This window comes from Salvelinus namaycush, chromosome 3, assembly GCF_016432855.1.
Source record: "Salvelinus namaycush isolate Seneca chromosome 3, SaNama_1.0, whole genome shotgun sequence".
Taxonomy (NCBI): Eukaryota; Metazoa; Chordata; class Actinopteri; order Salmoniformes; family Salmonidae; genus Salvelinus; species Salvelinus namaycush.
This window is the reverse complement of record NC_052309.1, coordinates 89,527,289-89,546,438: the sequence shown is the minus strand read 5'-3', so window position 1 is coordinate 89,546,438 and position 19,150 is coordinate 89,527,289. Positions and strand designations below refer to the sequence as shown.

The 19,150-nt window shown below is 42.3% G+C and overlaps 1 protein-coding gene across 1 annotated transcript in view; it reads right to left on the bottom strand.

Annotated features, from left to right (window-relative positions):
• LOC120044113 (transmembrane protein 114-like) overlaps nt 1–18,829 on the bottom strand; it is a 52,475-nt gene extending 33,646 nt beyond the window's left edge. The window contains exon 1 of the mRNA XM_038988703.1: nt 18,712–18,829. Within this exon, the coding sequence (XP_038844631.1) occupies nt 18,712–18,829 (118 nt within the window). The remainder of the gene's footprint in view (nt 1–18,711) is intronic.
• Between the last annotated feature and the right edge of the window lie 321 nt (nt 18,830–19,150).

The window sequence follows — 19,150 nt, the reverse complement described above, 5'->3', positions numbered from 1 at the left end:
GATACAGAGTACTACACTATACATGTTATAACCCTGGTAGTACCATGCTCTACCAGCTGAGATACAGAGGACTACACTATACATGTTATAACCCTGGTAGTACCATGCTCTACCAGCTGAGATACAGAGGACTACACTATACATGTTATAACCCTGTTAGTATCATGCTCTACCAGCTGAGATACAGAGGACTACACTATACATGTTATAACCCTGGTAGTATCATGCTCTACCAGCTGAGATACAGAGGACTACACTATACATGTTATAACCCTGGTAGTACCATGCTCTACCAGCTGAGATACAGAGGACTACACTATACATGTTATAACCCTGGTAGTACCATGCTCTACCAGCTGAGATACAGAGGACTACACTATACATGTTATAACCCTGGTAGTATCATGCTCTACCAGCTGAGATACAGAGGACTACACTATACATGTTATAACCCTGGTAGTACCCTGCTCTACCAGCTGAGATACAGAGGACTACACTATACATGTTATAACCCTGGTAGTACCATGCTCTACCAGCTAAGATACAGAGGACTACACTATACATGTTATAACCCTGGTAGTACCATGCTCTACCAGCTGAGCTACAGAGGACTACACTATACATGTTATAACCCTGGTATTACCATGCTCTACCAGCTGAGATACAGAGGACTACACTATACATGTTATAACCCTGGTAGTATCATGCTCTACCAGCTGAGATACAGAGGACTACACTATACATGTTATAACCCTGGTAGTACCATGCTCTACCAGCTGAGATACAGAGGACTACACTATACATGTTATAACCCTGGTAGTACCATGCTCTACCAGCTGAGATACAGAGGACTACACTATACATGTTATAACCCTGGTAGTACCATGCTCTACCAGCTGAGCTACAGAGGACTATACATGCTACACTATACATGTTATAACCCTGGTAGTACCATGCTCTACCAGCTGAGATACAGAGGACTACACTATACATGTTATAACCCTGGTAGTACCATGCTCTACCAGCTGAGATACAGAGGACTACACTATACATGTTATAACCCTGGTAGTACCATGCTCTACCAGCTGAGATACAGAGGACTACACTATACATGTTATAACCCTGGTAGTACCATGCTCTACCAGCATGGTAGTACCATGCTCTACCAGCTGAGATACAGAGTACTACACTATACATGTTATAACCCTGGTAGTACCATGCTCTACCAGCTGAGATACAGAGGACTACACTATACATGTTATAACCCTGGTAGTACCATGCTCTACCAGCTGAGATACAGAGGACTACACTATACATGTTATAACCCTGTTAGTATCATGCTCTACCAGCTGAGATACAGAGGACTACACTATACATGTTATAACCCTGGTAGTATCATGCTCTACCAGCTGAGATACAGAGGACTACACTATACATGTTATAACCCTGGTAGTACCATGCTCTACCAGCTGAGATACAGAGGACTACACTATACATGTTATAACCCTGGTAGTACCATGCTCTACCAGCTGAGATACAGAGGACTACACTATACATGTTATAACCCTGGTAGTATCATGCTCTACCAGCTGAGATACAGAGGACTACACTATACATGTTATAACCCTGGTAGTACCCTGCTCTACCAGCTGAGCTACAGAGGACTACACTATACATGTTATAACCCTGGTAGTACCATGCTCTACCAGCTGAGCTACAGAGGACTACACTATACATGTTATAACCCTGGTAGTACCATGCTCTACCAGCTGAGCTACAGAGGACTACACTATACATGTTATAACCCTGGTATTACCATGCTCTACCAGCTGAGATACAGAGGACTACACTATACATGTTATAACCCTGGTAGTATCATGCTCTACCAGCTGAGATACAGAGGACTACACTATACATGTTATAACCCTGGTAGTACCATGCTCTACCAGCTGAGATACAGAGGACTACACTATACATGTTATAACCCTGGTAGTACCATGCTCTACCAGCTGAGATACAGAGGACTACACTATACATGTTATAACCCTGGTAGTACCATGCTCTACCAGCTGAGCTACAGAGGACTATACATGTTATAACCCTGGTAGTACCATGCTCTACCAGCTGAGATACAGAGGACTATACTATACATGTTATAACCCTGGTAGTACCATGCTCTACCAGCTGAGATACAGAGGACTACACTATACATGTTATAACCCTGGTAGTACCATGCTCTACCAGCTGAGATACAGAGGACTACACTATACATGTTATAACCCTGGTAGTACCATGCTCTACCAGCTGAGATACAGAGGACTACACTATACATGTTATAACCCTGGTAGTACCATGCTCTACCAGCTGAGATACAGAGGACTACACTATACATGTTATAACCCTGGTAGTATCATGCTCTACCAGCTGAGATACAGAGGACTACACTATACATGTTATAACCCTGGTAGTATCATGCTCTACCAGCTGAGATACAGAGGACTACACTATACATGTTATAACCCTGGTAGTACCATGCTCTACCAGCTGAGATACATAGGACTACACTATACATGTTATAACCCTGGTAGTACCATGCTCTACCAGCTGAGATACAGAGGACTACACTATACATGTTATAACCCTGGTAGTATCATGCTCTACCAGCTGAGATACAGAGGACTACACTATACATGTTATAACCCTGGTAGTACCATGCTCTACCAGCTGAGCTACAGAGGACTACACTATACATGTTATAACCCTGGTAGTACCATGCTCTACCAGCTGAGATACAGAGGACTATACATGTTATAACCCTGGTAGTACCATGCTCTACCAGCTGAGATACAGAGGACTATACTATACATGTTATAACCCTGGTAGTATCATGCTCTACCAGCTGAGATACAGAGGACTATTCTATACATGTTATAACCCTGGTAGTATCATGCTCTACCAGCTGAGATACAGAGGACTACACTATACATGTTATAACCCTGGTAGTACCATGCTCTACCAGCTGAGATACAGAGGACTACACTATACATGTTATAACCCTGGTAGTACCATGCTCTACCAGCTGAGATACAGAGGACTACACTATACATGTTATAACCCTGGTAGTACCATGCTCTACCAGCTGAGATACAGAGGACTACACTATACATGTTATAACCCTGGTAGTACCATGCTCTACCAGCTGAGATACAGAGGACTACACTATACATGTTATAACCCTGGTAGTACCATGCTCTACCAGCTGAGATACAGAGGACTATACTATACATGTTATAACCCTGGTAGTATCATGCTCTACCAGCTGAGATACAGAGGACTACACTATACATGTTATAACCCTGGTAGTACCATGCTCTACCAGCTGAGATACAGAGGACTATACATGTTATAACCCTGGTAGTACCATGCTCTACCAGCTGAGATACAGAGGACTACACTATACATGTTATAACCCTGGTAGTACCATGCTCTACCAGCTGAGATACAGAGGACTATACATGTTATAACCCTGGTAGTACCATGCTCTACCAGCTGAGATACAGAGGACTACACTATACATGTTATAACCCTGGTAGTACCATGCTCTACCAGCTGAGATACAGAGGACTATACATGTTATAACCCTGGTAGTACCATGCTCTACCAGCTGAGATACAGAGGACTATACTATACATGTTATAACCCTGGTAGTATCATGCTCTACCAGCTGAGATACAGAGGACTATACTATACATGTTATAACCCTGGTAGTATCATGCTCTACCAGCTGAGATACAGAGGACTACACTATACATGTTATAACCCTGGTAGTACCATGCTCTACCAGCTGAGATACAGAGGACTACACTATACATGTTATAACCCTGGTAGTACCATGCTCTACCAGCTGAGATACAGAGGACTACACTATACATGTTATAACCCTGGTAGTACCATGCTCTACCAGCTGAGATACAGAGGACTACACTATACATGTTATAACCCTGGTAGTACCATGCTCTACCAGCTAAGATACAGAGGACTACACTATACATGTTATAACCCTGGTAGTACCATGCTCTACCAGCTGAGATACAGAGGACTACACTATACATGTTATAACCCTGGTAGTACCATGCTCTACCAGCTGAGATACAGAGGACTACACTATACATGTTATAACCCTGGTAGTACCATGCTCTACCAGCTGAGATACAGAGGACTATACTATACATGTTATAACCCTGGTAGTATCATGCTCTACCAGCTGAGATACAGAGGACTACACTATACATGTTATAACCCTGGTAGTACCATGCTCTACCAGCTGAGATACAGAGGACTATACATGTTATAACCCTGGTAGTACCATGCTCTACCAGCTGAGATACAGAGGACTACACTATACATGTTATAACCCTGGTAGTACCATGCTCTACCAGCTGAGCTACAGAGGACTACACTATACATGTTATAACCCTGGTAGTACCATGCTCTACCAGCTGAGATACAGAGGACTATACTATACATGTTATAACCCTGGTAGTACCATGCTCTACCAGCTGAGCTACAGAGGACTACACTATACATGTTATAACCCTGGTAGTACCATGCTCTACCAGCTGAGATACAGAGGACTACACTATACATGTTATAACCCTGGTAGTATCATGCTCTACCAGCTGAGATACAGAGGACTACACTATACATGTTATAACCCTGGTAGTACCATGCTCTACCAGCTGAGATACAGAGGACTACACTATACATGTTATAACCCGGGTAGTATCATGCTCTACCAGCTGAGATACAGAGGACTATACATGTTATAACCCTGGTAGTACCATGCTCTACCAGCTGAGATACAGAGGACTACACTATACATGTTATAACCCTGGTAGTACCATGCTCTACCAGCTGAGATACAGAGGACTACACTATACATGTTATAACCCTGGTAGTACCATGCTCTACCAGCTGAGATACAGAGGACTACACTATACATGTTATAACCCTGGTAGTACCATGCTCTACCAGCTGAGATACAGAGGACTACACTATACATGTTATAACCCTGGTAGTATCATGCTCTACCAGCTGAGATACAGAGGACTACACTATACATGTTATAACCCTGGTAGTACCATGCTCTACCAGCTGAGATACAGAGGACTACACTATACATGTTATAACCCTGGTAGTACCATGCTCTACCAGCTGAGATACAGAGGACTACACTATACATGTTATAACCCTGGTAGTACCATGCTCTACCAGCTGAGCTACAGAGGACTACACTATACATGTTATAACCCTGGTAGTACCATCCTCTACCAGCTGAGCTACAGAGGACTACACTATACATGTTATAACCCTGGTAGTACCATGCTCTACCAGCTGAGATACAGAGGACTACACTATACATGTTATAACCCTGGTAGTACCATCCTCTACCAGCTGAGATACAGAGGACTACACTATACATGTTATAACCCTGGTAGTATCATGCTCTACCAGCTGAGATACAGAGGACTATACATGTTATAACCCTGGTAGTACCATGCTCTACCAGCTGAGATACAGAGGACTACACTATACATGTTATAACCCTGGTAGTACCATGCTCTACCAGCTGAGATACAGAGTACTACACTATACATGTTATAACCCTGGTAGTACCATGCTCTACCAGCTGAGCTACAGAGGACTACACTATACATGTTATAACCCTGGTAGTACCATGCTCTACCAGCTGAGATACAGAGGACTATACATGTTATAACCCTGGTAGTATCATGCTCTACCAGCTGAGATACAGAGGACTATACATGTTATAACCCTGGTAGTACCATGCTCTACCAGCTGAGATACAGAGGACTACACTATACATGTTATAACCCTGGTAGTATCATGCTCTACCAGCTGAGATACAGTGGACTACACTATACATGTTATAACCCTGGTAGTACCATGCTCTACCAGCTGAGATACAGAGGACTACACTATACATGTTATAACCCTGTTAGTACCATGCTCTACCAGCTGAGATACAGAGGACTACACTATACATGTTATAACCCTGGTAGTACCATGCTCTACCAGCTGAGATACAGAGGACTACACTATACATGTTATAACCCTGGTAGTATCATGCTCTACCAGCTGAGATACAGACGACTATACATGTTATAACCCTGGTAGTACCATCCTCTACCAGCTGAGATACAGAGGACTACACTATACATGTTATAACCCTGGTAGTACCATGCTCTACCAGCTGAGATACAGAGGACTACACTATACATGTTATAACCCTGGTAGTACCATGCTCTACCAGCTGAGATACAGAGGACTACACTATACATGTTATAACCCTGGTAGTACCATGCTCTACCAGCTGAGATACAGAGGACTACACTATACATGTTATAACCCTGGTAGTACCATGCTCTACCAGCTGAGATACAGAGGACTACACTATACATGTTATAACCCTGGTAGTACCATGCTCTACCAGCTGAGATACAGAGGACTACACTATACATGTTATAACCCTGGTAGTACCATGCTCTACCAGCTAAGATACAGAGGACTACACTATACATGTTATAACCCTGGTAGTACCATGCTCTACCAGCTGAGATACAGAGGACTACACTATACATGTTATAACCCTGGTAGTACCATGCTCTACCAGCTGAGATACAGAGGACTACACTATACATGTTATAACCCTGGTAGTACCATGCTCTACCAGCTGAGATACAGAGGACTACACTATACATGTTATAACCCTGGTAGTACCATGCTCTACCAGCTGAGATACAGAGGACTACACTATACATGTTATAACCCTGGTAGTACCATGCTCTACCAGCTGAGATACAGAGGACTACACTATACATGTTATAACCCTGGTAGTACCATGCTCTACCAGCTAAGATACAGAGGACTACACTATACATGTTATAACCCTGGTAGTATCATGCTCTACCAGCTAAGATACAGAGGACTACACTATACATGTTATAACCCTGGTAGTACCATGCTCTACCAGCTGAGATACAGAGGACTACACTATACATGTTATAACCCTGGTAGTACCATGCTCTACCAGCTGAGATACAGATGACTACACTATACATGTTATAACCCTGGTAGTACCATGCTCTACCAGCTGAGATACAGAGGACTACACTATACATGTTATAACCCTGGTAGTACCATGCTCTACCAGCTGAGATACAGAGGACTACACTATACATGTTATAACCCTGGTAGTACCATGCTCTACCAGCTGAGATACAGAGGACTACACTATACATGTTATAACCCTGGTAGTACCATGCTCTACCAGCTGAGATACAGAGGACTATACATGTTATAACCCTGGTAGTATCATGCTCTACCAGCTGAGATACAGAGGACTACACTATACATGTTATAACCCTGGTAGTACCATGCTCTACCAGCTGAGATACAGAGGACTACACTATACATGTTATAACCCTGGTAGTATCATGCTCTACCAGCTGAGATACAGAGGACTACACTATACATGTTATAACCCTGGTAGTACCATGCTCTACCAGCTGAGCTACAGAGGACTACACTATACATGTTATAACCCTGGTAGTACCATGCTCTACCAGCTGAGATACAGAGGACTACACTATACATGTTATAACCCTGGTAGTATCATGCTCTACCAGCTGAGATACAGAGGACTACACTATACATGTTATAACCCTGGTAGTATCATGCTCTACCAGCTGAGATACAGAGGACTACACTATACATGTTATAACCCTGGTAGTACCATGCTCTACCAGCTGAGATACAGAGGACTACACTATACATGTTATAACCCTGGTAGTACCATGCTCTACCAGCTGAGCTACAGAGGACTACACTATACATGTTATAACCCTGGTAGTATCATGCTCTACCAGCTGAGATACAGAGGACTACACTATACATGTTATAACCCTGGTAGTACCATGCTCTACCAGCTGAGATACAGAGGACTACACTATACATGTTATAACCCTGGTAGTATCATGCTCTACCAGCTGAGATACAGAGGACTACACTATACATGTTATAACCCTGGTAGTATCATGCTCTACCAGCTGAGATACAGAGGACTACACTATACATGTTATAACCCTGGTAGTACCATGCTCTACCAGCTGAGATACAGAGGACTACACTATACATGTTATAACCCTGGTAGTACCATGCTCTACCAGCTGAGATACAGAGGACTACACTATACATGTTATAACCCTGGTAGTATCATGCTCTACCAGCTGAGATACAGAGGACTACACTATACATGTTATAACCCTGGTAGTACCCTGCTCTACCAGCTGAGATACAGAGGACTATACTATACATGTTATAACCCTGGTAGTACCATGCTCTACCAGCTGAGCTACAGAGGACTACACTATACATGTTATAACCCTGGTAGTATCATGCTCTACCAGCTGAGCTACAGAGGACTACACTATACATGTTATAACCCTGGTAGTACCATGCTCTACCAGCTGAGATACAGAGGACTATACTATACATGTTATAACCCTGGTAGTACCATGCTCTACCAGCTGAGATACAGAGGACTACACTATACATGTTATAACCCTGGTAGTATCATGCTCTACCAGCTGAGCTACAGAGGACTACACTATACATGTTATAACCCTGGTAGTATCATGCTCTACCAGCTGAGCTACAGAGGACTACACTATACATGTTATAACCCTGGTAGTACCATGCTCTACCAGCTGAGATACAGAGGACTATACTATACATGTTATAACCCTGGTAGTACCATGCTCTACCAGCTGAGATACAGAGGACTACACTATACATGTTATAGCCCTGGTAGTACCCTGCTCTACCAGCTGAGATACAGAGGACTACACTATACATGTTATAGCCCTGGTAGTACCATGCTCTACTAGCTGAGATACAGAGGACTATACATGTTATAACCCTGGTAGTACCATGCTCTACCAGCTGAGATACAGAGGACTACACTATACATGTTATAACCCTGGTAGTATCATGCTCTACCAGCTGAGATACAGAGGACTACACTATACATGTTATAACCCTGGTAGTATCATGCTCTACCAGCTGAGATACAGAGGACTATACATGTTATAACCCTGGTAGTACCATGCTCTACCAGCTGAGATACATATGGTCACACTAAGCCACACAGGACCAGTATCTGACTTCCTGCTGAAAGAAAAGTAACATGCAGTGACTTACAGTTGCAGGTCCTCCATAGTCCTGAGTGTGAGCTGAGAGAGAGGTTGGAGTTGTTTTCCCTCTGAGCGACATCTATGAGGTACCAGTAGTCTGTCCCTATAGCCACCCCCAGCAACACAAAACTGGACACTCCACACACAGCTACAAACAGTGCCAGAGCTCCCAGAGTCAGCCTCACCATACCGAGAAGAGGACAGGAGAGATAAGAGAGAGAAACAGAGAGAGTGATAGACGTGGTGAGGCAAATAAGAGCCAGAAAGAAGGAGGTGTGCAGAGCATGAGGGAGTGAGAAAGAGAAATGAAGAGAAACACAGAGAGAGGGAGAGAGGAGGAGGACAAGAAGAGAGAGAGGGAGAGAGAGAAGGAGAGAGGGAAAGGGAGAGAAACACAGAGGGAGAGAGGAAGAGGACAAGAAGAGAGAGAAAGGAAAGAGAGAGAGTGAGGGAAATGGAGGGAAACACAGAGAGAGGGTGAAAGTCAGAAGAGAGAGATGAAGATGAACATTGAAAAAGTCAATAATAATAATAATTGAAGCAAGAGAGAGAGAGGAGCAAAAAACCGAGAGGAACAGAGAGAGAGAGAGGAACAAAAAGAGTGAGAGGAACAGAGAGAGAGAGGAACAAAAACGGAGAGAGGAACAGAGAGAGAGAGAGGAACACAGAGAGAGAGAGGAACAGAGAGAGAGAGAGGAACAGAGAGAGAGATTAGGTGGGGGTGAGAGATCAGAGTGGCAAACACACACAGGGGAAGAGGGGGAATAAGAGAAATACAGGGGGTGAAAGATAAAGAGCTGGAGAGCTCAAGGAAAGAGATGGAGAGCTGTTGTGGACTGTCTCTATGTCAGAGTGTGTATCTGCCATCTGTGGAGTGGAGGTGTGTCTCTGTGTCCTGGTCTGGTACTGAAGTAGTCTACCTACCACAGGGTTTCCCAAACTCAGTCCTTGGGCCCCTCCTCTGTGCACGTTCAGGTTTTTCCCCTAGCACCACACAGCTGATTTAAATAATCAAAGGTTGATGATGAGTTGGTTCTTTTAATCAGCTGTGTCGTGCTAGGGCAAACATATAAACTTGCACCCAGGGGGGTACAGAACCAAGAGGGGCCCAGGACCCAGGGGGTGTGGGGTACAGGACCAAGAGGGGCCCAGGACCCAGAGGGTGGCCCAGGAACAAGTTTGGAAAACCCTGCCCTACCAGACGGTCTATCAGTAGGGTGTAGTACCGTCCTGGGCCAGATGAGGGTAGCGTGGGACAGACATTGGGCATTTTGAATGTTTGTTATGATCTCTGTGTATGTATCAGTAGTATCAGTATCAGTAGTATCAGTAGTAGTATCAGTAGTAGTATCAGTAGTAGTATCAGTAGTAGTATCAGTAGTAGTATCAGTAGTATCAGTAGTAACACTAGTATCAATAGTAGTATCAGTAGTAGTATCAGTATCAGTAGTATCAGTAGTATCAGTAGTAACACTAGTATCAGTAGCATCAGTAGTATCAATAGTGGTATCAGTAGCAGTAGTAACAGTAGTACTATTAGTAGCATCCGTCATTGTATCAGTAGTAGTAACAGTATTATTATTAGTAGTATCATTAGCATCAGTATTTTCAGTTGCATCAGTAGTAGCATCAGTATCATCAGTAGTAGTATCAGTAGCATCAGTATCATCAGTGGTAGTATCAGTAGTATCAGTAGCATCAGTATCATCAGTATCAGTATCAGTAGTATCGGTAGCATCAGTGGTAGTATCAGTAGTATCATTAATATCAATAACATCAGTAATATCAGTATCAGAAGTATCACTAGTTTCAGTAGTATCAATATCAGTAGTATCAGTAGTAGTATCAGTAGTATTATTATCAGTAGTAACACTAGTATCAGTAGCATCAGTAGTATCAATAGTAGTATCAGTAGTATCAGTATTATCTCTAGTATCAGTATTATCACTATCAGTATCAGTAGTATCAGTAGTAACACTAGCATCAGTAGTGTCAGTATTAGTAGTAGTATGAGTATCAGTAGTATCAGTAACATCAGCAGTAGTATCAGTAGTATTATTAGTTTCAGTAGCATCAGTAGTAGCATCAGTTGCATCAGTAGTGTATCAGTAGTATCAGTATCAGTAGTATTATTAGTTTCAGTAGCATCAGTAGTAGCATCAGTAGCATCAGTAGCATCAGTTGCATCAGTAGTGTATCAGTAGTAGCATCAGTAGTAGTATCAGTAGTAGTATCAGTAGTATCAGTAATAGTATCAGTAGTATCAGTATCAGTAGTATTATTAGTTTCAGTAGCATCAGTAGTAGCATCAGTAGCATCAGTTGCATCAGTAGCATCAGTAGTAGTATCAGTAGTAGTATCAGTAGTAGTATCAGTAGTATCAGTAGCATCAGTAGTGGTATCAGTAGTAGTATCAGTAGTAGTATCAGTAGTATCAGTAGTATCAGTAGCATCAGTAGCATCAGTAGCATCAGTAGCATCAGTTGCATCAGTAGCATCAGTAGTGGTATCAGTAGTAGTATCAGTAGTATCAGTAGCAGTATCAGTAGCATCAGTAGTAGTATCAGTAGTAGTATCAGTAGTATCAGTAGCATCAGTAGTGTATCAGTTGTAGTATCAGTAGTATCAGTTGTAGTAGTATCCCTAGGAGGGGTGCATCCCTTGAGTGGGTTGAGACACTGACGTGATCTTCCTGTCTGGGTTGGTGCCTCCCCTTGGGTTGTGCCGTGGGGGAGATCTTTATTGGCTATACTCAGCCTTGTCTCAGGATGGTAAGTAGGTGGTTGAAGATTTCCCTCTAGTGGTGTGGGGGCTGTGCTTTGGCAAAGAGGGTGGGGTTATATCCTGCCTGTTTGGCCATGTCCGGGGGTATCGTCGGACGGGGCCACAGTGTCTCCCGATCCCTCGTGTCTCAGCCTCCAGTATTTATGCTGCAGTAGTTTATGTGTCGGGGGGCTAGGGTCAGTCTGTTATATCTGGAGTATTTCTCCTGTCTTATCCGGTGTCCTGTGTGAATTTAAGTATGCTCTCTCTAATTCTCTCTTTTTCTCTCTTTTTTTCTTTCTTTCTCTCTTTCTCTCTTTCTTTCTCTCTCTCGGAGGACCTGAGCCCTAGGACCATCTCTCAGGACTACCTGCCTGATGACTCCTTGCTGTCCCCAGTCCACCTGGTCATGCTGCTGCTCCAGTTTCAACTGTTCTGCCTGCGGCTATGGAACCCTGACCTGTGCTACCTGTCTCAGACCTGCTGTTTTCAACTCTCTAGAGACTGCAGGAGCGGTAGAGATACTCTTAATGATCGGCTATGAAAAGCCAACTGACATTTACTCCTGAGGTGCTGACCTTTTGCACCCTCGACAACCACTGTGATTATTATTATTTGATCATGCTGGTCATCTATGAACATTTGAACATCTTGGCCATGTTCTGTTATAATCTCCACCCTGCACAGCCAGAAGAGGACTGGCCACCCCTCATAGCCTGGTTCCTCTCTAGGTTTCTTCCTAGGTTCTGGCCTTTCTAGGAAGTTTTTCCTAGCCACCGTGCTTCTACACCTGCATTGCTTGCTGTTTGGGGTTTTAGGCTGGGTTTCTGTACAGCACTTTGTGACATCAGCTGATGTAAGAAGGGATATATAAATACATTTCATTGATTGATAGTATCAGTAGTATCAGTAACATCAGTAGTAGTGTCAATAGTTTCAGTTGTAGCATCAGTAGTATCAATAGTAGTATCAGTAGTACCAGTATCATCAGTAGTAGTATCAGTATCATCAGTAGATGTATCAGTATCATCAGTAGTAGTATCAGTATTATCAGTATCATCAGTAGATGTATCAGTATCATCAGTAGTAGTATCAGTATTATCAGTAGTATCAGTAGAAGTATCAGTAGTATCAGTATCATCAGTAGTAGTATCAGTAGAAGTATCAGTAGTATCAGTAGTACCACTAGAAGTATCAGTCGAATCAGTAGTATCAGTAGACATATCAGTAGTATCAGTAGAATCAGTAGTATCAGTAGTATCACTGGTAGTATCAGTAGTATCAGTAGAATCAGTAGTATCAGTAGAAGTATCAGTAGTATCAGTAGAAGTATCAGTAGTATCAGTAGTATCACTAATATCAGTAGTACAACTAGTATCAGTAGTACCACTAGTATCAGTAGAAGTATCAGTCGTATCACTAGTATCAGTAGTACCACTAGTACCAGTAGTAATATCAGTAGTATCATTAACATCAGTAGTATCACTAGTATCAGTAGTACCACTCGTACCACTAGTAGTATCAGTACCATCAATTGTAGTAGCAGTAGTTTCAGTAGCATTAGTAGGTAGCACCAGTAGTAGCATCAGTAGTAGTATCAATAGCATCAGTAGTAACAGTAGTATCAATAGCATCAGTACTTGTATCAGTAGTAGTATCAGAAGAATCAGTAGTTTCAGGATCAGTAGTAGTATAGCATCAGTAGTATCAGTAATAGCAGTAGCATCACTAGTAATATCAGTAATATCAGTAGTAGCATCAGTAGCATCAGTAGTTTCAGGATCAGTAGTAGTATAGCATCAGTAGCATCAGTAGTAGTATCAGTAGCATTACTAGTAGTATCAATAATATCAGTAGTAGCATGAGTAGAATTAGTAGCATCAATAGTAACAGTAGCATAAGTAGTAGTATAGCATCAGTAGTATCAGTAGTAGTATCAGTAATATCAGTAGTAGCATCAGTAGTAGTATCAGTAGCATTACTAGTAGTATCAATAGCATCAGTGGTAGTATCAGTGGTTTCAGTATCAGTAGTAGTATAGCATCAGTAGCATCAGTAGTAGTATCAGAAGTATCAGTAGCCTAAGTAGTATCAATAGTATCAGTAGTAGCATGAGTAGAATTAGTAGCATCAATAGTAACAGTAGCATGAGTAGGAGTATCAATAGTATCAGTAGTATCAGTATCATCAGTAGTAGTATCATTAGCATCAGTAGTAGTATCAGTAGCATCAGTAGTATCAGTAGCATCAGTAGCATCAGTAGTAGTCATGTAGCAGTCATGAAGGGGGGAGGACAAAACCTATTCCCCCTCAGGAGACTGAAAAGATTTGGCATGGGTCTTCAGATCCTCAAAAGATTTTACAGCTGCACCATCGAGAGCATCCTGACGGGTTGCATCACCGCCTGGTATGGCAACTGCTCGGCCTCCGACCGCAAGGCACTACAGAGGGTAGTGCGTATGGCCTAGTACATTACCGGGGCCAAGCTTCCTGCCATTCAGGACCTCTATACCAGGTAGTGTCAGAGGAAGGCCCTAAAAATCGTCCAAGACTCCAGCCAGCCTAGTCATAGACTGTTCTCTCTGCTACCGCACGGCAAGCGGTACCGGAGCGCCAAGTCTAGGTCCAAGAGGCTTCTAAACAGCTTCTACCCACAAGCCATAAGACTCCTGCACAACTAATCAAATGTCTACCCAGACTATTTTCACCCCCCCACGCTGCTACTACTCTCTGTTATTATCTATGCATAGCCACTTTAACAACCCTACCTGCATGTACATAATTATCTCAATTACCTCGACACCGGTGCCCCCGCACATTGACTCTGTACCGGTACCCCCCTGTATATAGCCCCACTATTGTTATTTACTGCTGCTCTTTAATTACATGTTTTTCTTATCTCTTACTTTAAAAAAATATATATATTAATAAATATTTTGCTGTGTGCCATGGAGTTTTGATTGGGTAGCACTGGTGCTCCTATAAAAAACATTTACCAATATAATACACCGGATACCTACATTCTATTTGTGCTGTTGGGACCAGGAAAAGTTAATAAGTTTGTATCGGCTGTTATTTCATGTGTTACATTTGAGCGGCTCGCATCGTGAGCAAAGTCGATACATTATATAATTTCATCTCACCTGTGAGAGTAAATAGGAAATTCAGCAACTCTTGGAGACAGTGGACGTCTATAAAAGTGTTTTCTTTATTGGTAAAACCAAAGTGTTTCTGCCTTATAGAGCTCCAGGTGTCATAATACCCATAAAACCTAGCAGTCAAACAGGGAAATGGTTCCAATCGTTTTTCCACCATTCATTTTTGCCAAAGGGGATTTTAGATAGAGTTAAAATAAGGGCTGTGTTTCGTGTAGGCTTACCCTGGCGTGACGTTTTGATAACCGTGTAAATCTCTCTCGGACAAGGTGACTTTTATCAATATATTCCTCTCTATTTACTCTCAGATTCGAATAGGCTAATTAGCATCAACGTAGACATCTTGCAAGACTACAAATCCCTGCAAGCTCCTGCATGTCATCTCTAGCTGACACCTTTGCTAACAGGTATTGTGCCAATTTCAAACGTGCACAACACAGTTCACAGAATTGTCAATTTAAAGAGATTTAGCCAATTTATTCATTCCTACATTTAGCTAACATTAGATAGTTCATCCAGACATTTTGACCTTTACCTCGATTCGGCAGTCTTGTCCAGAGGAAAATCAAATCAAATGCGCCGAATACAACAGGTGTAGGTAGACCTTACCATGAAATGCTTACTTAAAAGCCCTTAACCCACAACACGTAGTAAGAAAATATTTGCTAAATAAACTAAATGAATCAAAAGTAACACAATAACGAGGCTCTATACAAGGAGTACCGGTAGCGAGTCAATGTGCGGGGTGCGGGGGTGCAGGTTAGTCGAGGTCATTGAGGTAATATGTACATTTAGGTGGGGGTAAAGTGACTATTCATAGATCATTTAACAGCGAGTAGCAGAGAGAACAGTCTATGACTTGGGTGGCTGGAGGCTTTGACAATTTTTAGGGTCTTCCTCTGACACCGCCTGGTTTAGAGGTCCTGGATGGCAGGAAGCTTGGCCCCAGTGATGTAATGGGCCGTATTCACTATCCTCTGTAGCGCCTTGCGTTCAGATGTCGCGCGGTTACCATACCCGGCGGTGATGTAACCAGTCAGGATGCTCTTGATGGTGCATCATCATGGCATTTTGTAGTTCTTTATGATAGGCACATTAGCAGCTAATTAGCGTTTCATTTTTGGTGGGGGGGGGGGGTAAATACAGGCTAATATATTGATTATAAAAAAATTACACAGTTATCAAAACGTCACACCAGGGTAATCCTACACAAAACACCAGCCCTTATTTTAAGAGTTTCTAAAATCCTCGATGAGAAAAATGAATGGCGCAAAAATAATTGGAACCACTTTTCTGTTTCGAACGCTAAGTTTTGTGGGTATTATGACCCGTACTGTGGTACTCTATATGACAGAGACTACCGAAGGTGGATTTATGGTTTTACCATAGAGAAGGATAGAGTCCTCTAGTGGCCAAAAGGCTGTGTTAGTATGGGCAGCGACATTGAAGACTTCAAATGTTAATGTAGTCAACTGGTCAGTACAGGTGCATCAAAGCAGGGACCGAGAGACTGAAAAACAGCTTCTATCTCAAGGCCATCAGACTGTTAAACAGACACCACTAACATTGAGTGGCTGCTGCCAACATACTGACTCAACTCCAGCCACTTTAATAATGGACAATTTATGTAAAAAATGTATCACTAGCCACTTTAAACAATGCCACCTAATATAATGTTTACATACCCTACATTACTCATCCCACATGTGTATACTGTACTCTATACCATCTACTGCATCTTGCCATCTTTATGTAATACATGTATCACTAGCCACTTTAAACAATGCCACTTTTATGTTTACATACCCTACATTACTCATCTTATATGTATATACTGTACTCGATACCATCTACTGCATCTTGCCTATGCCGTTCTGTACCATCACTCATTCATATATCTTTATGTACATATTCTTTATCCCTTTACATTTGTGTGTATAAGGTAGTTGTTGTGGAATTGTTAGGTTAGATTACTCGTTGGTTATTACTGCATTGTCGGAACTAGAAGCACAAGCATTTCGCTACACTCGCATTAACATCTGCTAACCATGTGTATGTGACAAATAAAATTTGATTTGATTTGATTTTGATTTGGGTGGGAACATCCAACTTCATTGGCTGATCCATCCTGGTGACCCTGTTGGAGTCATGTCCAACCCAGTCATCAGAAAGGATCAGAAAGGATCAGCCAATCGTGAAGAAGAAATTGACTACTTCAAAATGGAGATTGCCTCAATGGCACTGTGCATGTTCTCTATCTCTATGTAGCTGGGTTGACATGCTCTGTGCTCTCACAAGCACAGATAAAAATGAGTTCTCTATCTATCTCAATGGAACTGCCCATGCTGTCACAGACGCTATAACAGCACAGCCTCAAAGACAAGTCCTCTATCTATCTCCATGCAGATGCCCATGCTGTCACAGACGCTATAACAGCACAGACACAAAGATGAGTCCTCTATCTATCTCCATGCAGATGCCCATGCTGTCACAGAAACAAAGAGGAGTTCTCTATTTATCTCTTTTTTTGCCTTTATTTAACTAGGCAAGTCACTTAAGAACAAATTCTTATTTACAATGAAGGCCTACCGGGGAACAGTGGGTTAACTGCCTTGTTCAAGTGCAGAACAACATATTTTTAACCTTGTCAGCTCGGGGATTCAATCCAGCAACCTCTCGGTTACTGGCCCAACGCTCTAACTACTAGGCTACCTGCCGCCCCTCTATGCAGCTGCCCATTCTGTCACAGACGCTATAATGGCACAGATACAAAGATGAGTCCTCTATCTATCTCAATGCAGCTGCCCATGCTGTCACAGACGCTATAACAGCACAGCCTCAAAGATGAGTCCTCTATCGATCTCTATGGATTTTACAAATATGTATTTTTAAATGACTCTTTACTGACTCGAGAGTCATGATTAGTTTTTTCTGAGTGACTCGTTCATTTTAGCCATTAATTTGACCTGCTAGTGCTGGCTGCAATGAGTCCTACAGCAGGATTAATACGCGCTCCTCTGGCTCAGAGGCTCCAAAGACGTACTCTGACCATCAACTGTCTGTCATATGTGTGCAGGAATATACACAGAACAAAAGTACAAACGCAACATGTAAAGTGTTGGTCCCATGTTTCATGAGCTGAAATAAAAGATTATAGAAATCCCACAAAAAGCTTATTCCTCTCAAATTTGCTGCACACATTTGTTTACATCCCTGTCAGTGAGCATTTCTCCTTTGCCAAGATAATCCATCCACCTGACAGGTGTGGCATATCAAGAAGCGTATTAAACAGCATGATCATTACACAGGTGCACCTTGTGCTGGGGACAGTAAAAGGCCACTCAAATATGCGCAGTTTTGTCACACAACACAATGCCACAGATGTCTCAAGTTTTGAGGGAGCGTGAAATTGGCAGGCCAACTGCAGAAATGTCCACCAGAACTGTTGCCAGAGAATGTAATATTAATTTCTCTACCATAAGCCACCTCCAACATAATTTTTGAGAATTTGTCAGTACGTCCATCCAGCCTCAGAACCGCAGACCCCGTGTAACCACGGCAACCCAGGAACTCCACACTGGGCTTCTTCACCAAATTGATTCTGTGTTTCTCTGAGACATGGCTGGTCAGTACCATCTCTCAAATTGATTATATGTTTCTCTGAGACATGGCTGGACAGTACCATCTCTCAAATTGATTATATGCTTCTCTGAGACATGGCTGGACAGTACCATCTCCCAAATTGATTATATGTTTCTCTGAGACATGGTTGGACAGTACCATCTCTCAAATTGATTATATGTTTCTCTGACACATGGCTGGAAAGTACCATTTCTGAAATTGATTATATGCTTCTCTGAGACATGGCTGGACAGTACCATTTCTGAAATTGATTATATGCTTCTCTGACACATGGCTGGAAAGTACCATTTCTGAAATTGATTATATGCTTCTCTG